General features: G+C 39.4%; 1 protein-coding gene across 1 annotated transcript; it reads left to right on the forward strand.

Moving 5' to 3' along the window:
- Window positions 1-21,635: 21,635 nt before the first annotated feature.
- On the forward strand, window positions 21,636-22,559 carry LOC113737512 (uncharacterized). Its single transcript, XM_072083833.1, has one exon. The coding sequence runs from the start codon at window positions 21,636-21,638 to the stop codon at window positions 22,557-22,559; it is 924 nt and encodes a 307-aa protein (XP_071939934.1).
- The last annotated feature ends 217 nt before the right edge of the window (window positions 22,560-22,776 follow it).

Here is a 22,776-nt window from a genome sequence, read left to right on the forward strand (position 1 = left end):
TTCCATGAGGTAATATACATGAGAGCTTTAATGACAAATCATAGGGTCACCAAGTATTAGAAGTTTGTGAAGATGCTAGCTAATGCTGGTATTGAACTCAGCAAAGTAAAGAGCTAATGTTGATTGTCAAAAATCTGGAAAATATGAACTTGATGAGTCTACGTTTCAAGCCGCCTGGAGTTCGTGTTAATTTCCAGATTAGACAACTATCTTGTTGATGCTAATTTCTTTTAAAATTATCCTTAAATCTTCTTAGTTGGATGCTAGTTTATTTTGCTATTGTGTAGGGTATAATTATTTTTTTCTTTCTCAGTACAAAGAATAAAATTGAAAATGAAATGTATTGTGGTACACTCCATGAGGATTCAGTTGGCATACGAAGTGCAATAAAAATAACAGAAGGTTTTCCTTGCATTACTTGAACTCGAGGGTCCTTATTTTAATTTCCTAACATTCACCAATGTCTTACACTTAGTAATGGATGGTGTGGACTAAGAAAAGAGTAACATTCACACTAGAATTTGTAGGTGCACTTCCTTATTGTTGCATGAGAATATATGGTAATAGGAACAGGTTTTAGATTAGACTTCATTAGGCCATAAATGAAAACACAATTGAGGTATAGCCTTCAGTTTCTTGTTACCTTCCCCCACCCCCTACCCCCGGGGAGATGAGAATCTTTCATGGAACTTCAAGAACTAAAATCTAGACTTGATAGTAGTGGGTTTCTTATCCAGGATGATAAAATCTGTAGGATTTTGCAGGATTGCTTGCTTAAAGCTATAGAGCCTAATGTTGTCCATTGAGAAATTTGATTGATAAGGAATTGAACACTAACATCTCTGATTTTGGATTAGAAAAGCTCTTGAATTTAGGAAAGCCACATAACAACAATGTTATAGGAACATTTGGGTAAGCAAGTTTTTATCTAAATTCTTTTGCTTCTTTATGTTCAAGCTATCTATTTATTTGATACGATCTTCATTGTGTGAGGAAGCTTGTGATCAACAAGCCCAGATCATGATGGTGGTATTCAAGTTTGATAGTGGAAAACTTACGACCCAATCTAACCCGTGAAGTGCAAACTTCTTGGTATTATCTCAACCCACAACCTAACAAGTTAGTGAACTAAGGTTCGGTAGAAGGCACCATAATCAAGTGCATTTTTACACAGAGAACCTCAAAAGTATTCAAAAGTAACTCATGAAAATCCAAGAGAGATACTCTCAATTTTGCTAGAAAAGTTGTCTTGTATTAATGAAAAAATGTTTAACCCTTTTTATCGGTTTTTACAAGACACAAAACCTAATCAAACTAGGAAAACTAATGGCAATTCTCGGTCTTAAGTATTTCTAAAGTTGGCTAACCTTAAAATCCTAATGCCACTAGGAATTGCTAATGAAAATAACACAAAACACCTACTAACTAATTCAAACCTTAACTAGATGCAAGATTATCCAAAATTTATTACATAATTAAACCACTTAATTAGCAACTAAAATAAATAAGTTGATCTTCAACCATTGAACATTCTTCTTAATTTACTATCTTCAACCATCTTAGAACCTTTAATTGATTCATGAACAACATGAACGAATGTGATAAGTTGATCTTTAAGTTTCTTGGTGCAAGTTCTTGGCGCGAGCTCTAGTAATTGGTCCAACTAGAATAAGGACTTGATCATTGCTTGAATCACAGACATTACTTGTCACTTGGTCACCAACATCACTAACCTTGCTATAATGCCTCTCCTCTTGAGAAGGATTTGTCATCAAATCTTCCACGTTTCATTGCTTAAATTGAATCAAGCATGGATAGATCACAACACAAACAAGTCAACTTGTGTGTCATTTGGATAGCTTATACTCCATGCACACGAATTGAGATGAATGTCATTCAATGTAGCTCACAAACTTCAATGAAAAGTCACTTAGTTGATACGACTCAAAAATGGATGTGTTCTCAACCTTGGCAGCAACTAAAGGTGACATTTGGATCTCCATAAAGCTTGAAAGTTCAAGTGATCCTTGACCAGCAATTGGAACATCATCACGACCTTCCTTTAATCCGTATTCCTTGATCTCCAACTCAAGTGAATGAAAAGCATCAAACTCTACAATACACATAGCAATGAGTGAGTTATCAAAATTGTAGCAAATTAACAAATGAATAATGTTTTATCAAAATCAAATTGAAACAAATTGAATGTGACATTAAAACTTATCAAAGAACAACGTCCCTTTGAACTTGAAGATTGAACAACCGATTGCATATTTTGCTTCACAAACCGATCAACCTTGAGGTTCTTGAACCGAGATCAGTGGTTCTTGAACACCTTGGTTCAAACTTTGAAGTTCTTGAAGGGTCCTTGATCAACTTTCCTAAAAATGTGATTCTTGCAGTTTGAGACTGATTAAACAAAAAAGGAGAGATTGTATCCGATTGCAATAGCAAGAAAGTACAAAAAAAAGGAAAAAAAAGAAGGGAGCAATCAGATTTGTTTCCAATACAAAAAGGAAAAAACAACTGCACAACAAAGTCACTTTCCTAATCGCTTTTGGTTTTCATTTTGTCTTGGCAGATTTGGAAACTTAATCCAAAATCTATTTGGGAAATCTTATTAGGCAGCTCCTAAATTCGAAATCCACTTGGAAAGGGGACCAAGTTGCGTCCGAAACAGCTCAAACAAGGCCCTTACATCGCATTAAATTCCAACACAACTGCACAACAAAGTCACTTTCCTAATCGCTTTTGGTTTTCATTTTGTCTTGGCAGATTTGGAAACTTAATCCAAAATCTATTTGGGAAATCTTATTAGGCAGCTCCTAAATTCGAAATCCACTTGGAAAGGGGACCAAGTTGCGTCCGAAACAGCTCAAACAAGGCCCTTACATCGCATTAAATTCCAACACAATTTTCTAGCAATAATCCTTAGTTGGGTAGAGTGAATTTCTAGGGTTTCCTTTCCGCGAGTTGTCTAATAAAAAATCATCATTCTATTAATGAATTCGTCACTCTTGTCTTGAGTTATTATCACCCTCACCTAAGCTACACTTGTGAGATATTGTTGATAAGCTAAGTTATGTACTTGAAGGGGCTTCTAATTTCTTCAAATGGGAGAGAACAAAAGTTGTGAGAGAACAATAGTGAGATTATTAGAGTTCTTAAACACTTGTGTGATACATGAGGGCAAGAGTAAACACATGAGGGAGTGTGAGAGTATCAAATTTTTGTGTCATTAGTTTGTTTTTGTAGGTTTAATTTGAAGATGTCAAACAGTGGTGAAGGGAGCTCACAACTGACTCATGTTCCACCGTTTGATGTCAAGCTCTTCATGGAGATGTTGAAGGGCAAGTTTAGGAAAATTCTGGACCAAGCACTAGAATCGATGATACATGATGAGATCTACTAGACTCGGAGCATACAAAGCCACTCCAAATTTTCACATGGTAAATTTCATGTAGAAGATTCCGGGAGTTCCAATGATGATGATGACTTTATCAGGAGACCTAAACCAAGAGCAAAGGACTACGACCGAGGCCCGAGTTCCAATGGAAATCGGACCCGAAGGCGTACCTTGAGTGGGAATCAAAGATAGAAATAGTCTTTACATGCCATGACTACACTAAGAAGCAAAAGCATGACTACACCGAGGAGCAAAAGGTGAAGTTGGCAGTTGTTGAATTCACCGACTACGCCATTGTTTGGTGGCATCAACTCAACCTAAGTCGAAGGAGAGATAGATTATCACCAATTTCTACTTGGACCAAGCTTAAGGGACTCATGAGGAAGCAGTTTGTGCCAAACCATTATTTTCGAGTGTGAGAACACGAAAAATTTCACATTTTCTAGGCATTATTTTATTTTTGCCTACATTTTTATACTTGCCTTTAAAATATTAATGTTTCTATGCATTTTTATAAGCAAGTACAGTTTCAAAATCATTTTCCTAGTATAAGTTAGTGTATGTTAAATTTGAAACGCATTATAGACGTGGGACCCGCTAGTGCGATAAAATTTTGGTGATTACGTGATTTTTGTGCTAAGTGTTATTATTATACAAGGTGCTAGAGGATAAATAGAGGTTTGTTATATGGTGTAACCATTGGAAGCCAAAGAATTAGAGAAAACACTAGAAAGGCCAAGTGTCATGACGTCATTGGAGATTGGACTTTGACCTAACTTTCTTCACTTTACTAAAACAAAAATTTGACCAAAAATCAAGCCATTTTTTCCTTCTTATGGGCGAAACTTTGAGAGCGAGCGAGAGAGAAAAACCTTCATCTTTTACTCCAATTTCTTGCTCCAATCTTGAGTTCTAACAGATAGAATTGCAAATTACTCCATAAAAGTTGTTTACTAAGGAGATTCCAAGGTGTTTGTGGAGCTAATTTGGGAAGAAGAACTCTAAGCCACCATCTTTCTTGAGGATCTAAGGTACCTTACTTGCAAAATCCCTCTTTGTTTCTAATAGTTGCTAATTAGTGGCTTATAGTTGTTATAGATGTTGTTTTGTGGAAGATTTCATGGGTTGAGCTAGAGTTATGTTAAATTTCAGTTGTAGGATTTCAATTCTGCCCTGTTCTGACCAGTGTTATTCGGCCATGATGGAGGCCGAATTGGGCTTAGCTCAAAACATGAAAGTTGTTGGTAATTGAGTTAGCTAGATACCTATAAAAGTTCAACTCAATCAAAGTACTGTATCATGTGAAATAACCAAAATACCCTTGACTGCACATGAGCCCTGTTCTGCGGACAGCTTTCTGTTTTCGTGGAGATTTCCATTTTTGACCATGGAAATGCATGATTTGGCTTTGAAGGTCTTCATAAGAAATGTAGGTATATGTCTTGGCTTCGAAACGCCATAAGATTCGCTTCAATCTGATAAGTGTAGCTTCAGTTGTGGCTGTTATGCCGAAAGGTGTATTTTATCGCCTATGATTTGTATGTGAAATTGTGGTTGTTTTGGAATGTGAGTTGGTGTTTGATTGTAGGATGGAAAGCGAAGACATTAAGGGGAAATGCTGTCCGTTTATTTTCTTGAAGTTTGAATAAGTAAAAGTGAGATTTGAAATGTGTGAGGACTTGCAAATTCCTTATATATTTCTTGAAAATTCCCTTTTATTTGAAAATTATTTGAAAAATATTATTCTATACCATCTTACTACTCAATCACCCTAGAAAAAAAATGCCAATGATCATAGGAAATTAGGGTTTTCCTTTCCGATTTCAAATCGAAGTGAAATAGGGTTTTTCGTGTATCCGTAGTGTAATTATCCGGTATGGAGTGAGGATCAAATTTGGTGCTTAAGAGTGACTTTTAGGTGAGAAATAATTTGTGATTAGAAGCTATGATATAAAGTTAGTGAATAGGAAGTAAAAACCCTAATACGTGTAATTTAAGGAAAACGGTTAGAACTGACGTGTACCGTTCGTTACCGAGTGAGTGCACCAATTAAACCCTACTTTATTTCTTTAATCTCCTCATTTTATTTTGACTAATTAGTCCTCAAAATATCTTATACATGAGTCACCATGGTGGGCCAAAGGAAGAAGGAAGAAAACTCTAGAAAGGACATATGTCAAGCCCTTATTGGAAGGAGCTTTGACTAATTTGTATCAACCATCATAAAATAAGAATTTAACCAAATCTTCTCCATTTCTTCACCACCTTGGCTGAAAATAGAGAGAGAAAAAGGGGAGAGAAACTTCATCTTCACCAACTAAATTTCTTGCTTAATCTTAAACTCCAACCATAAATCTTGTGAATCACTTCACAAAAACTACTCTTTATGGAATATTAGAGCTTTGTATGGCAAGATTTTGAAGGAAAGGTTGTGGTTTTCTCCTACAAGCATCCTAGGAAGGTATCGTGGCTTTTCACCCTTTTCTTTCTCCCAATTTTGGTTAAATATGGCTAGAAGCTTTTAATTTTGAGTTACAACGGTTAATTAGTGAGTTTTGTTGGAGTTGGGGGGATGATTAGCTAGGGTTTCATTTTCAGCTTTGATTATGATCATATATCCTTTAATTGATGTTATGAAGTTGCTAGTTGGAGGTTTTGATGATTTAAACCTAACAAACATGAAATTCTAGCAACAAAGTTCTAATTCCAGGTTTAAATTCTCACAAACACCATTCTGCCTGTTTTTGTTTCATCATGATAGAGGCCGAATTAGCCTTAGCTCAAAACATGAAAGTTGTATAGAATGATTTTTTATAGTTTCCTGCAAAATTTCAGCCCAATTTTATAGAATGAAAGTTGGAGGAACGTAGCTTGTGAAAAGACCAAAATACCCCTGCTGCCCTGTTTCTACCCGAACATGCTAATCAGCTTCTGTAATTGGTTAGTTTGACCAGGATTACTACTGATTTGGTTGATGATGTCTTCTTAAGAATTATAGCCTTGTATCTTAGCTTTCAAATGGCTTTAGAATTACCTGAATTGGAGTTGTGTGTGCTGAGATATGAGTGAATAAAGTAGGACTGCTAGTTGATTTCTGCAGTGAATCTCGAACTAGAAAATCTGGAATTATTTTGGTAAATTTGACCTAGTTAAAGTGAGAACTGGACTGCGTGGTCTTCATGGAAGTTGTAGGCATTTGTCTTAGCTTTTCAACGCCTCCAAGAACACCCTAAAGGGACTTTGGTAGCCTGAGATATGGCCATTTAAATGTAGTATGGTTAATTAGCCGATTAGTTGGAACCTGGTTCTGTGAACTGGGAATTTGATTAGGTTACACTGGAAATTTGACCAAGTGATCTTCATGAAAGTTGTAGGACTTCATCTTAGCTTCAAAATGGTATAGGTTTCACCCCAATCTGATAAGCGTAGCACCGGTTGTGTCCGTTACGCAAAACTCTATCAAATCTGTCTCTTGATAAATTTGATTTCCGCACTTGTTGTTAGTTGATTTTTGTCCTTGTATTGTCTTGAGCCTATTGGACGGCTATTGAAGTTAGATTGTTGTGTGTGTACCTTTGGGTTTAAATGAGAAAAATAATGAAGCCAAAATGGCTGGAAAATTAGGTAAACACAAAGGGCATACTGCCCAAATTTACGCTCGAGAACTAGAAAACTATACTTGCAACTTGAGTAAGGGTTAAGAATGAATATCACTTGAACCATCTAGGATAGTTGCATCTTCTTTTACTGAGGTATATAAATAAGGACTTGGCCGAACTTATACCCTTGAGAAATAAAATAATAACTGCTCAGAGTACGTTTTCTTTATCATTTCGACTTAAATGGAGATTTCAAAGTTTTACGAGCAAGCATAAGTTTTACAAATATTTTACTCATAGCCTTGGTTTAAATGTACTCTTTTCACTTCCAAAACTATACTTGTACTTTGTACTAGTAGTTATTCGGATTTTCTTTGGTTCACTTAAACTTTGGAGGGGTTTAACTATAATATTTTCTCTTGGCTATTATTAGGGTTTCTTGGCGATTGAGAGTGTTATCCAGGAGGATACTTTGGATATTATTTTGCTTAACTAGGTGAGTGTTCCTTGTTTGTTATATTTCCTTGACTTATTGGCTTGTTATTATTGATTGTTAATGTGTTAAGTGCTTTCAATGATTGCTTAAAATGAGTTTTCTAGGCGAGTGTGTACTTTATCGCACTCGACCTAAATGAATGTGAAATTTTCAATGATTAAATGCTAGTTGCGCATGAATGTAAGCCGTTTGGCTGAACTGGGCCCTTGCCCTTCATTGCTGATCGACTCGAGCCAGAGGCGGACTCGGTCGGGCGATTTAGTGACCCTGGGTGAACGTTTGGTATACTCGAGTATTACCTTGTTGTCGGGTGGAGCCTGGCCAACGTCCAGGAGGGGGTGAATGAAATGAACGAACGAATGTCAATGCAAATGAGGGTTTTACTTACCAAAAATGCATTTTAAATGATTGGAGGAATAAGGGGAATGACAGGAGAATGAATGAACGAACAAACGAATGAATGGCTCCCTGTGAGCCGTATCCTTTTAATGAATGTGTTTATCGCTTTATTTTGTATTTGTATCTTGAATTATTGGTTATATGTAATGAATGCATTGAACCTCTTATTGCCTATGTGTTCGGAACCTCACTGAGCTTTTAACTCACCCCTTTAGTTTTGTTTTCCTTAACAGGGGATGCGAGCAAAGACGAGAGCCCAGTGTAGGTTAGCCTAGTCTAGTTTTTTTGTTTTGTAATGGTTCTCGCTCTAGTGCTTGGCACGGGCTGGATGAATGATGAATTGGGAACTTTTGTATATTCGATAATTGTACTTCCTTTTGAGATAGAAATGTATATAAGTTTCGCTTTAAGTTTTGGATTGTTATTTCGTTTGATCTGGTGGTTTTATTTCGGAATTGATTGAGGTTCGACTGAGTCCCGGCGAGAGCGGGGCAGGTGGTCCGCCGAACCCTCTAGTTCGTCTTAGGGGGAGGTGGGGCGGTCACAAAATGTGATTTGGGGGATGCATTGGATTTACTTTTCTTTAATGGTGTTACTTGAACTAGATTTCATTTGAACTTGTACCTTTTCACATGGTGAATGAGACAACCGTTTTAAGCATGATACTTAGCTACAAATGTCAAGTTTTGAACTTCAAATGATTACTCATTTCTTTCCAAAACAAAGAAGAATTTCCTAGGGTTTCTCGGCCGTAAAACCTAATTTACCAAGCAAGGTTTTAGGTGTGCATTTAGGGTTTGTTTAGCTTCCTTTTCATATGATTTTACCCAAGACACTTGTTATACGTTATTTCTTTGCATATGAGTTAGTTTCGGACCAAACGAAGAGCTTTACGAAAATTTGAACAACTGTCTTTTCATATCCGGCCGTATTTTGACGTGACACTATTCATTTATTTTTCAATGGAATTTTCTAAAAACCTTTTAGTATGGTTTTGTGTTTGATTTGGAAAAACTCTTAGCGACTAATGTCCTCTAATCTAAATATACACTTTTCACTTTAAAACTCATATTTATGTATTGCACTAGTACGTATTGGGATTCTCTTTGAATCACTTAGGTTTTGATGGTTGAAACATAATGTGTTCTTTTGATTACTATTAGGGTTCCTTGGTGATTGAGGGTGTTATCCGGAAGGATATTTTGGACGTTATTTTGCGTAAAGAGGTGAGTGTTCCTTGTTTGTTATATTTTCCTTGACTTCATGATTTGTTGTTATCGTTTGATAATGTGTTAAGTGCTTTCCATGGTTGCCAAAACGAGTTTTCTAGGCGAGTGTGTACTTTATCACACTCTACCTAAATGAATGTGAAATTTTCAATGATTCAATGATTGAAACGTTACTTGTGCATGAATGTAAGCCTTTTGGCTGAACTAGGCCCTGCCCTTCGTTACCGATCGACTCGAGCCAGAAGCGGACTCGGTCGGGCGATATGGTGACCCTGGGTGAATGTTTGGTATACTCGAGTATTACCTTGTAGTCTGGTGGAGCCTGGCCAACATCCAGGAGGGGGTGAATGAAATGAATGAACGAATGTCAATGCAAATGAGGGGTTTTACTTACAAAAATGCATTTTCAAATGATTGGAGGAATAAGGAAATGAAAGGAGAATGAATGAATGAATGGCTCCATGTGAGCACGTATCCTTTTAATGAATGTGTTATTATCGCTTTATATTGTAAATGTTTCTTGAATTAGTGGTTCTCTATGGTTAATGCATTGGACTTATTGTTTAATTATGTGTTTGGAACCTCACTGAGCTTTTAGCTCATTCCTTTAGTTTTGTTTTCCTTAACAGGGGAAAGCGAGCAAGGACAAGAGCTCTGTATAGACTAGCCTAGTCTAGTTCTTTGAATTTTTGTAATGGTTCTCGCCCTAGCATTTGGCACGGGCTGGATGTATGAAGAATTGAGAACCTTCGTATATATTGAGTTTGTACTCCCTTTTGAGATAGAAATGTATATAAGTTTTGCTTTAAGTTTGAAATTGTTGTTATACTTGTTCTTGTGGGTTTATTCCGATTTTACTCGAGATATGTCTGAGTCCCGACTAGAGGTGGGCAGGCGGTCCACCAAACCCTTTAGTTCGCCTTAGGGGAAGGTGGGGCTGTCAAACCGAGAGTTGTACCAAAAGTTGCAAACCCTTACTTAAGGCAATGGTAGTGTGGATGAATACTTCAAGGTAGTGGAAATCACAATGTTACAAGTGTGAGACCCCGTAATTTTCTCATTTTCTGGGTTTTATTCTATTTAATGGCATATTTTTCTGCATTTTCTTTATTAGGAAAATTTCTAGATAATTTTTATGAGTAAATATTCTTTTTTAGATGATTTTCTAGTATCGGTTAGTCTTCGAGAAATTAAGAGCGTATATCGGACGTGGGACCCGCTAGTGCGGAAAGTTCGGTACAATTCGGCCAATTAGGTTAAGTTTTGTGTACTGGGATTAATTTACTAGATGTTAAGAGATAATTAGAGGTTGCTTAGATGGTTAATGATGGAGAGACAAAAGGATAAGTGTTAAACTTACAAGGTGCCACGTGTCACTTTTTCATTCGAGCTTGGACTTTGACCATTATTTCTTATCTTTACTAATACTCAATTTTGACCCAAAAATCACCCAATTTTGCAAGCCTTTGGCCGACTCTCTCTCTCTCAAGAAGACAAGAAAAGAAAACTCTCAACTTTTTGCTTCTAATCTTGCCTAAATCTTGCAATCCAACCGATTAATCTTGAGATTATTCCATAAAAACCTCTAGCTAGGTAGGATTGAGGAAGTTGGTGGAGTTGTTTTGGAAGCAAGAGACCTAAGCTACTACCTTTTGTGAGTTATCAATGTATGGTGTGTAAATATCCATTGTTTGTTTTCAATAATGGTGAATTCATGACTTGTGATGGCTAAAGAGATGTTTTAGTGGAAGATTTTATGATTTTTGGTGGAGATTGATGAATTTTTATTTTATGCTTGATTTTTCTGATTTCATATGTTTGGTGCTGGTTAGTCATGGATTGTTGGTTAGTTATAGTGTAAAATGAAGTTGATATATGTTGGATGTGATAGATTGTACAAAAATTCTGTTTTGGGGCAAAGATTCCATATTAGGGTTTCACTAACCCCTGTTCTGCCCGTTTCTGTTCGACCAGGCTAGAGGCCGAATTGGCCTTAGTACAAAACATGAAGTTGTAGAGAATGATTGTTTCTAATTGTCTGTAAATTTTCAGCCCAATCCGAGCTCGGTAGCCTGAGATAAGACGGAAATACCCAGACTGGTCTAGGTAGGAGTTCAGCGAACAGGGTTGACATTTCACCCAATCTGACCGTGACTTTTCACCATGATCCTTACCGAATTACATTTTTTCCAAAACATGAAAGTTGTATCCAATGGTATGAACTAGTTACCTACAAAATTTCAGGTTGATCAGACCACTGTATCATGTGAAATGACCGGAATACCCTTGACTGTCCATGAAACCTATTTCGCGCCCAGAATTCTGTTTTCGTGTAGTTTTCCATTTTTGATCATGAAAATGCATGATTTGGCCTTGGAGGTCTCATAAGAAATGTAGGGTTGTGTTTTAGCTTCGAAACACCATAAGATACACTTCAATCGGACTTCGGTAGCCTGAGTTATTGCTGTTTAACAATTGTCCGGTTAGCCAACCTGTTTGTGAGATTCTGGTTTCGTATATTTCAATTTTGACCTAGATACATTGCAAACTGGACTGAGTGGCCTTCTTCAACCTTGTAGGCCCCTATCTTAGCTTCGAAATGGTATAATTTTCACCTCAATCTGATAAGCTTAGCCTCGGATATACCCATTCCGTAAAAACCCGTCAAAACTATCTTTTGTAAACTTCGTTTCCGCACTTGTTGTTAGCTTAAATTTTGTCCTTGTATTGTCTTGAGCATATTGAGTGGCTGTTTATGTTATGTGTAATGTTGGGATTGATTGAGGAAAACAATGAAGCCATAAATGGCTGGAAATAGGAAAATGCAAAGGGCGTGCTGCCCAAATTTTCGCTCGAGGGCTAAGTTTCTATTTGAACTTGTATATTTTTCGTTTGGCAAATACTATGACCGTTTTTCATCTTAAAACATGATACCTTTTCCATTTGAACCTTCAAATGTTTATTTACTACTTCATACCAAAATATAGAGGTATGACCTAAGGTTTCTCAGTCAAGACATGTAGGCCATAATACCGACTTGAATGTATATTGATTTTGAACCACATAACGATTCCGAAAAATAATATTTCTGAGCCTATCTAGTTGGATTCCGACTTGACTTTGATTCAAGTGTTTTCCATTGGAACTGTTATAACCCTTTGAGTTTGGTTTATGACACCCTAGTTATTTCCGTCCACAGATCCAAATGGTTTTTTTTTTCACTTTAAAGTCACCTTTATCCGTTTTACTCGTAACTAGTCGAGTTCCTTGATTCCACTTACTTGTTTTGCTAGATGAATTGTAATATTCTTTCTCGTTGAATCATAGGTTTTCTCGGTGACCGAGGGTAATATCCGATAGGACATTTTGGACGTTATTTTGCATAATTCGGTGAGTGTTCCTTGTTTGCTATATTTTCTTGACTTCATGACTTGTATTATTGTTTGATAACGTGTTAAGTGCTTTCAATGATTTCCAAAACGAGTTTTCTAGGCGGGTGTGTACTTTATCGCACCCGACCTAAATAAATGTGAAATTTTCAAAGATTGAATGATTGGAACGTTACTTGTGCATGAATGTAAGCCTTTTGGCTGAACTGGGCCCTGCCCCTTGTTACTGATCGACTCGAGCCAGAAGCGGACTCGGTCGGGTGATTTGGTGACCTGGGTAAACGTTTGGTATACTCAAGTATTACCTTGTAGGTTGGTGGAGGTTGGTGGAGCCTGGCCAATGTCCAGGAAGGGTTGAATGAAATGAACGAACGAATGAACGAGGGTTTTATTGATAAATGAAAAATGCATTTTCAAACGAATGAAGGAAGAAGGGGAATGATAGGAGAACGAATGAATGAACGAACGTATCCTTTTCATGTGTGACTTATTATAAATGTGGTAAATGTTTCTTCACTTATTGTTTGATTTATGGCTTGATCCTATGTTCGGAACCTCACTGAGCTTTTAGCTCATTCCTTTAGTTTGTTTTCCTTAACAGGGGAAGGCGAGCAGGGGCGAGAGCTCTGTATCGACTGGCTGGGTCTAGTTTTGGTTTTGTTCTGGTTCTCGCCCTAGTGCTTGGCACGGGCTGGTTGTATGGTGACTTGAGAACTTTTGTATTCTCGACAGTTGTACTTCTTTCTGAGATAGCAATGTATATAAGTTTTGTTTTAAGTTTTGGATTCTCGTTTTGCTCTTTCTTGTGGTTCTATTTCCGATTTGTGTGAGTGAACGACTGAGTCCCGGCGAGAGCTGGGCAGGCGGTCCGCTGAACCCTCTGGTTCGCCTAAGGGGAAAGTGGAGCTGTCACAACAAGCAGATATCCAAGAGGATCGATAGGCGACAATGGCCTGATTTTTAACTGGCTTAAGACCTGAAATTGCCAAATGAGTTAAACTAGAACACTACCTCAAACTTAATGATTTGGTGGATAAAGCTGTGAAGGTGGAACAAAGGCTCAAGAGGAGAGGTCAAACACGGCCTAGCTTTAATTATTTGATTCCAAATCAAAAGGGTTTTACGTTCCAGATTTGGGGTATCACACTATTGATGGCCCAAATCAGGCTAGCTTAACTCCATCTGATCTGGGCCATGAACAGTATGGTTGGTTTGCACCTGCAACTACATCAGCCTATCATCCATGAAATTTCCTTATGTTCAATTTTCTCTTTGGCTTTTCCTCTCTATCCCAAACTTATTACACACTCTCAAGCGCAAAAACTAACCACATGTTTTTACTGAAATTGATATTACCCCACACATTGCCATCTAGATTAAAACAATCCCACCAAAGATATTGCACTAAGCATACATAATTACTGCTTTGCAAAAGACTAGTCTTGAAATCCTTATTTCACAAAGTATAGTCCATAGTTATTGATAAGTGTGCATTTTCAGTGATTTAAGTGCATTTTATTATTTTGTTTTGTTTTGTTTTATTCATTTTTATAACTAATTAACTAGGTTTCTAGTAAAAGTATGCATTTTATGGTTTAAATGTGAAAAATTGCATTTCTATGGATTGAAGTGGTGAAAACTTCATATTTTTGTAGGTTTAATGATTCAATCATCAAATGGAGTGAATTGAGAAGATATTTGGATGATTGTTGATGATTTGAAGTGATTTGAAGAGAATATGAAGTGTAAAATGTTCAAAAGATGAAATGCAATCAAGTATAAAAGAAAAGAAGATTGACAGCTTTGACACCTTTTGGTATTTTGGCTATATCTTGTGATACAAGCATCAAATTGAGATGATTCTTGAGCCATTTTAAAGCTATCACATAGCCCTACATTGCTTATGCAGATGTCGATATCCGGTTCATGAGTTTTGCTAGTCAAAATACTATCGGTTATTTCTGTTGTCAAAAGCTAAAATAGGGAGTTGACCAGTCAAGGGTATTTTGGTCATTTCTCAGTAGACAGAGCTCCAAATTGGATGATTCTTGAAGAATTGGAAAGATAACTTATAGTGATACAACTTCCATGCTTTGTAAAAGAACTAGTTCAGCCTCCGTCATTCAGAAATATCAATTGAAGTTGGTACAAAAGTAGAGCAAAGTTGAAGATTGACTAGATAAGAGCAAACCTGTAGAAGAGGCAAAACGCACTGACAATACGCGACCTCATGGGTGCGCATTCTTCAATCAAACTTGCAACTTGCACATTAACGTGTTCTGCATTCACACAACTTTTCCAGCTTATCTCCAGCTCAAAATTTTGGCTATAGTTGTAAAGAAATGTATGATGACATATAGAAGTATATTTTGGGAATCTCAAAATGCATTTCACATCAACTTTGACAACTCATTTCGAGTTTTAATTCTATATAAATAGGGCCTTTATTGAGCTTGTTTGATAAATTTGGAAGGCTAGAAACACTACCAAAATGTAGTCTTCACTAGTTTTTTCTTAGTTCATTAGTATAGTATAGATAGTGTAGTTTATCCTTCTTGTACTTGTAGTTAGATTTGGATGAAAAATTGAGGTGCAAAGATGGAAAGTTGGAGCTTACGTGACAAGAGTGACTTCTCTCCTATTATTTTCTCTTTTGTATTTGAATTCATGTTTAGCTACAATACAAGTATGGTCTTTTCTTTCATTCTCTTCACTCTTTGCTAAACTTTATGCCTAGAATTATAGATGAACTTTCTAGATCTTGTTAGTGATGCTTACTTGGTTATTTGGTTATATTATTTTGAATAAGTTATTTAGTACTTTGCTTTTCTAATCATGATTAACTAGCCATTAATTGTGATTATCTTAAGTATTAAGTTTGCAATAAGAATTGAAATTTGACACTAGTTCAAGGAAGTGCTAAATCTAGAGAGTACACTCACGAGAGTAAAAGTGCACCTATGTAGGTTTAGCGGCTTGTTCCATATAATTTTATAAAAGAAATGAGCTTTTAGTTAATTTCATAACCACGAGAGTAGGTATGAATTAATTACTAGTATTGTTGATTCACTACGAGAGTAGATTTCACATACATGAGAAAATTTTGCCATAACTAGCCAAGATAATAACATTCAACTAACCAGTAATTTCACTTGCAAGAGTAGTTAGGAATTCCATAGCTGTAAGATCTTTCTGTTGTTACTTTTATTACTTTTATTTCATGTTTGTGGTGTAGATTTAATTTTTTGCACTTGTGATTATCTAAATAATGAAGGAATTCGAAAACTAACGGTAATTGACAATCTTTCCTATGTGATTGACACCTAATATCTCCTATACTCAATAAACAACCTGTATACTAGCAAAAAAAATGGGGTGTTTAGATTTTATTAAAATTTGGTGCACGGTAGAAACTCATCAATTGTTACACCTGGCTCGGCAGTCAAACCGGTCAACCCAGTGAACCAGTCATTGGATCGGGCTGGATTTCTAATTGAACCATTTAAGCATTGAACTCATTGACTAGTCAATAACTCGGCAGTTCAACCGAATTATACTGAGAACCAGGCCAGTTTTGTCAACGAAACGGGTTTTGTGGAAAAACTTTAGTAAGCTTTTGCCAAAATTCAAACTGGGGACCTTAAGGATGTTTCTATAGTATACTCACCACCTAACCACTTGCCATATGTTAGTTGAATAGCTTTCTTATACTCCTCAAATTTTTAAAATTTTCTCGCCCTCACTATTTTTTTCTGAAATTCTTTCATTTACTTTTATTCTATTGAAAATTTAAAACAAACATTGACAAAGAAACGATATGAAAATCTTTTAACTTCAATGACAACTAAATTATTTGTTTCCTTTCTTTCATCAAATTTCTTGCACTTCCTGACCTCTAGATCTTGGCTCCACCCCTGCCAATAGTGTTTGTCATGGCCTGGGCGCTGACTGCTAGTTGCACTTGCAATTCCAGCGTTAACGGGAAGACATGGGAAGAACACAAATTCTGGAAATTTACGTTTGATCCATCACATTTTTTGTCAATGCTATTTTGGTACTAATACGTGGCCTCGCTTTTAAGATTCTGCTCTTATGTCACTTCGAGTTTTGATTAATTAACCTCAAAATTTGCAACTACCTTCTTTTTTAAATTTATCATTTCACATAGTTATACATACCATAGAAATTTAGATATCTAAATTTCATGGGAATAATTATCCATTGTTAGATCTAACCATGTGCTTGGATAGTAGATTATTTCGGATAATTTTTTGAAAGAAATACTGTACTACTTTTTTGATGTGATGCATGTGAAATAAAAAAAATCATTGAAAAATGCATTAATGATTTAGACAAATATATCCTAGCAAATAATTCACTAGCCAAACAAACATGCCTACAACTTTTGCATGCTGAATTTTAACCAAGTTTTTCAGTATTATTAATGTCATATGTATTTTCTATAAATTTTCTTATTTTAGTTGTATTTTTATGATATTTTTGTATATGATTATTTATTATTAAATGTTTAACAAATCAAAAGTAGCGGAGCTTGCTCCCTGCACCGTGGGTTGTGGCCTTTCAGAATACTAAGGTGTGGTTTAGTTTCCTTTGAAGATATGAGCTCGGCATTTGCATCTAAGCTCCGGTGGCGTCTGCAGAACAATGATTCCATATGGGAGGAGTTTATGTATGCAATGTACATTAAAGGGTGTCATCCTTTTAAAGCACTAGTTTATAGGCCTCCTTTAGCTTGGCGAAGACTATAAGACATTCGAGATTTTGCATAGGGCAAGATTGGATGGCGCTTGGGCAAAGGTTTTGTTGATTTTTGGTATAATGATTGTTGTTCGATTCGCCTCTAGCAGATATAATTTCTATTGAGGATCCACCTCATGTGTTGTTGGCTGAATTTTATGGAGAGGCTGGTTGGAATGTGGAACGATTGAAGCATTGGTTGCCCATGGATTTAGTTCATAAAATTTATGAGATTCAATTATATCCGGATCAAGATGATTGCATGGTCTGGTTAGAGTCAACCACACGAACTTTCATGTTTAAGTCAGCTTGGGAGGCTCTAAGACAACGGAGGAATAGATCCACAGTGGATAGGCTTATATATAATGACATTGTTCCATTAAAAATTTCTTTATGTACTTAGAGGGTACTGCAACATCTAGTACCTACGGATTTGAATCTTAAAAAATGTGGAATTATTTTGGTTTCACGGTGTCCTTGTATGTCGCATGAAGAATCAGTTCTGCAATCGCTTCTTACAGGTCCATTAGCTTCAGAGGTCTGGAGTCATTGCCGACGGAGATTTGGCATTCTTAATATAATGTCTTCGTCGACTTCTGCTATGGTTTTATCTTGGTTTTACTCAGCCTCTTTTGTTTCCACGGATCACATTAGGGCTGCTCTCCAAGCTATTATTTTATGGTTTTTATGGAAGGCAAGGAATAAAGCTCAATTTGAATTTTGAAGGGGATCAATTGGAAGCGCTAAGAGTCATTGTTACGATTGATAGATTTGTCGAGCAATTGGGAATGGTGAAGATTTTTTTAGTTTCTCACTTTCGAGGTGACCTTAATGATCCATTGGTCAGATTTGCTAAATGTTTCTTGCGTGTTATGTGAAGTGTGACAGTTGCTTGGAGGAGGCCGTTCTGTCCATTTGTTAAACTAAACATGGATGCATGCGTTTTTCAGGGGCGTGCCTATTAGGGGTGGATTGCCTAGGGATCATGAGGGGCATTTGATTTGTTCTTATTTTAAGGAGTTTAGGGAGGTGGATGCTTTGACGAAGAGTTTACATGAGCTACAGCTTTATAAAGATACAGAGGTAGAAAAATTGCTAGTTGATGTGGATTTGGAAATTTTGTTTCGATTGTTGAACTCTGGGATGGTATCGAAGTGGCGTAATGTGTTGCAAAGAATTCGGGTTCTATTAAAAGATTTGTCCTCTTCCATTTCTCATATTTTCGGAAAACCTAATAGCTCTTTGGATAAATTAGCAGGTTTGCGCTTTCCTTCAGAGTTGTTTTGTTCATCTATTCATCAGCTGCCTAGAATTGTTATAGCCTCTATACAATTAGATATTAGGAAATTTTCATTTGTGCATATGTGAGTTGTAAAGGAGTAGTACTAAATATCAGATGGGCAGACGGTCCGTCGAACCCTTTGATTCGCCGGAGGTGGGACTGTCACAAACAACCTCTTTTTTATCTTTCTTTACTTACGTTCTTCATCTTCTTCCTCAGTTGTTTCTCTTCTTTAACCAAAAATATCTCATCTATCATCCAGAATCCTCTACCACGCTTCACCAATGTTTTAGAAAATCAAATCCAACCCACTAACATTCATTCCAGAAGATATTCGCTCAAATATTACAAGCTTCAATACTTGAATACTTGGATATTTGATTAAAAAGCAAGAAAATGGCATTATGTAGAAATTTTTCACAGCTACGGTCTCAGGCCTCAAGCCGTCACCGTGCCACCAATGCGGGTACAAAGACTGTTAATGGGAATACTATCATTACTGTGGTACCCGTTAATGGGTTCAAAACCCATTTACTAAACAACTAAGTATTACTGTACCATATTACCACTGATATATTTGTACACGCAATTCCCTACCATTCAAAGTCTAAGAACTTGATTAATACGTTTTTTGTATTATTGTAGAAACTAGTTTCTTGCCTGCTCTTGTGAAAAGTCAGCAATGAACATTACTACTACCCAGTCCTTGATCATATTGTTGGTTCAACTGGGAGTTCGACTCTTAGATCTGCTTTATAACAATGTTCATTCCCAAGTTATCCTTGTCTCGTCATTTGTCATCCATCATGCAGTATGCAGAAAGAAAGGTACAACCGTCCGTTGGAATCAATCATTTGCTGATAGCAGCTCCATCTAATTAAATGTGCATTCAGAGCTAAAATTTTAGCCCCACAAGCAACATAAATGATAGAAAAGTAAATTAATAATAATAATATTTAAAAGAAGTATTCACCGAATAATTTAGGACGAAATTGGCATATAATATACATTCCCGAATAATTAACTGGCAGCGCTTGCTGTATTTTTAACCTACTTTGCAGAGTTCATTTTATGTGCCGATGCCCTGAATGATACTAACGATTTCCTATGCTGTTTATCATGCTTTGCTTGTGAAGGCATATAAGTAGCTTCAGCAGGCGTCGAGTATCAATATTGAGCTTCGAACTGCTCTAAAGTTTTCTAAATGCAATGGCCACATCTATGCATTTTGCATCATCTTTTTTCTGCTATACAACTTTTTTAGCTATTTCCCTTATTCTTGTTCCATGTCTTGCTGTTTCGCTAACTCTGCAATCTGATATTCAAGTTCTACGTAACATCAGGGAGGCTGTTGATCCCAACACTGTCTCCTCAACTTCATTTCTCAGCACTTGGTCGGGGCCTCATTTTCTAGGAGTTTTATGTACAACTCCTGAAGATAATTCTAGCAGCCGAATAGCTGTAATTAACCTTGAAGGAGATGGATTGGACTGTTTTCTGACTCCAACAATTGGAAACTTGACAGAGCTCACTACCCTAAACTTAAGGAACAACAACTTCCGGGGACCAATACCAAATACTATAGCCAAGTTGAGAAAGATAACTGCAGAGGCCCCGTCCTGGGCCTGTACACGTGGCAGCCCAGGGCAATCCGAGCTGGGCTCGGACCCCGGGCCCATGAGGAGCCAGCCCAGGTCGCGCGACGGCTAGGGCTCCGTGGGGCTCCCGAAAGCTACCCCGCAGAGGGCGGGGAGAGTCCCCCTCATCGCGGGATTAGGAGCTATCCAGGGCAAGTCCCGAAACGTACGAAGGTCGGACTCCACGGCAGGTATAAACAGTAACGCACGATGACTACGCAAGGTACGCTCACTATTGGCAACTCACTCCCGACTGCTTTCCTGTTAGTACACTCCTCTCTCACCGGAAGACTAACTGGACCGTCGGAGTGCCCTCGGGGACCACCTCGGGGCCCCTGCCAGTTTACTTTCCTGTTTATCTTTCAGGCTTAGGAGGCGCACTGTCCATCACCAATCCGAGCTCATCAGGTCAGCTCGGTCCGGGGAAGTTCCGTGCTTCTTCAGTTGGCGCCGTCTGTGGGAACGAAAGGTACGAGTGTTTGTGCTGATGGCGAGAACGCGCTCCAAACGAACCGTGGAAAACTCCGACCCCGGGGCCGGAGAGGGGTCCCGGAGAGTGGAGACCGAGGCGGCCCGGGGGGCCGGGGCCTCGGCCCTCTCGGGAGAACGGAGGCAACAGATCTTCCAGTTTGTAACAGAGAACATCCCTATGCTGGAGGACATCATCCGACAAGCAAAGGAGGGAGGAGAAGCCGGGGGCGCACAAACCTCCAAGGCGAGGGGGAAGCGGCCGGAGTCGCCTCCCATTCCCTCGGAGGATGAGTCGCGAGACCGCCACCCCAGGAGAAAGCGGCCACGAACTCCCCCTCGCCCACGGGCCTCAGTGGTGGGGGATAGCGAGGGGTACTCCCGCGGCCGGTCCGCCAGGAGCTGGCCGCGGGAACCCGCCCCACGGAAGCCTGTGCGGAATGGGGTGGCGAGATCCCCCGACCGATCTGTGAGGAGCTTGCGACGTGGCCTCTCCCCGGGGAGGCCAGTCCGAGACGAACTTGAGCAGATCTTGCGGCCGCAACAATACGAGGACAATTATGCGTCCTCACTCTTCACTCGGGAGATAGAGGACTGCCATTTACCCCGGAGGTTCAAGATTCCGAACATCGAACTATATGACGCCACGACTGACCCGGAAGACCATCTCTCCGTCTTCTTGACGCACATGCGTCTGCAAACAGGTGTGGATGAGATCCGCTGCAAGACCTTCCCCATGTTCCTGAAGGGAAAGGCCCACCTCTGGTTCCAGGGCCTGGCACCGGGGTCCATCCGAAGCTTTCCCGAGCTGGCCAGGCAGTTCGTCGCTCAGTTCGTGTCCTCGAAAACCAACTCGAAGAATGCGGCCCACCTAATGACTGTCAAACAGAAGCCGGACGAGTCCTTGAAAAATTTCATATCCCGCTTTAACACGGAGAGCTTGCAGATCCGGGACAAGGATGAGAAATAGTGATGGCCGCGTTTATGAACAGGCTGAGGGTGGAGGAGCTCTACTACAAGCTTGCTGAACAGCCCCCCAAAAATCTGGAAGAGCTCTTGACCCGGGCTCACGCCGCCGCCAACGCACAGGAGGCCGCCCGCCTGAAGAGGGAGTCAGATCGGGAGTTCGGGGATCGGAGAGGACGGGGAAACCCCCCTGAAATCAAGGATGGCCAAACCAGGAAGAACGTTTTCGATCGCCTCTCCAAGGATAAAGCCCCCGCTCAACCGCCACTCCCGGAAAAAGGGTACACACCCCTGACTCGGCCCAGGGCACAGATCCTGGCGGTGATGGAGGCAGAGGGTTTAGGAGGACGGCCGCCCAAGATGGGGACGCCCCGGAATAAAAGGAACCAGGACCGGTACTGTGCCTTCCACCGTGATGTAGGGCACGATACGGAAGGATGCTGGGCCTTGCGGAAGGAGATTGAAGACCTGATCCAGCGCGGTTTCTTGGGGCGGTTCGTGCAGCCAGGTCGGCCGGGCCGGGAGCGCGGACGTGCCTACCACGAAGGGAGGGGCGAAGGCTACCGCCGAGACCGCCCTGAGCGGCATGACGCGGCCCGGGGCCACTCCCCCGACCAGGACACTCAGAACCTGACGGGGGTTATAAACACCATAGCCGGGGGTCCCACGGGAGGAGACAGCCATACAGTCCGGAAAAACAGGCGACCTCCCCCCGACGGAGATGATTCACTGAAGCGTCTGCGCATGGATGAGGAGATCACTTTCGGACCGAGGGACGCGGTTCCCTTGACGGCCGGGAATCATGAGGCTATCGTAATAGACATCGTCACCAATAATTACCGGGTGAAAAAAGTGTACGTCGATCAGGGAAGTGCAGTGGACATCCTGTTCTACAGGGTGTTCAAGGAGCTCGGCCTGGAGGACGGGTAGCTAACCCCTGTTCGGATGCCTCTAGTAGGCTTTACCGGACCGCCCATCAATCCGGAGGGGATGATCACCCTGATGGTCACAGTAGGTCAGACACCCAGATGCCGGACCATCCCCGTCAATTTCGTGGTGGTCAAGCAGCCATCCCCGTACAACATATTCCTAGGTCGGTCCGCTTTGAATGCCCTCCGAGCGATTCCCTCAACGCTCCACCTCAGCG

This window comes from Coffea arabica, chromosome 3e (genome assembly GCF_036785885.1).
Source record: "Coffea arabica cultivar ET-39 chromosome 3e, Coffea Arabica ET-39 HiFi, whole genome shotgun sequence".
In the NCBI taxonomy this organism is placed as follows: Eukaryota; Viridiplantae; Streptophyta; class Magnoliopsida; order Gentianales; family Rubiaceae; genus Coffea; species Coffea arabica.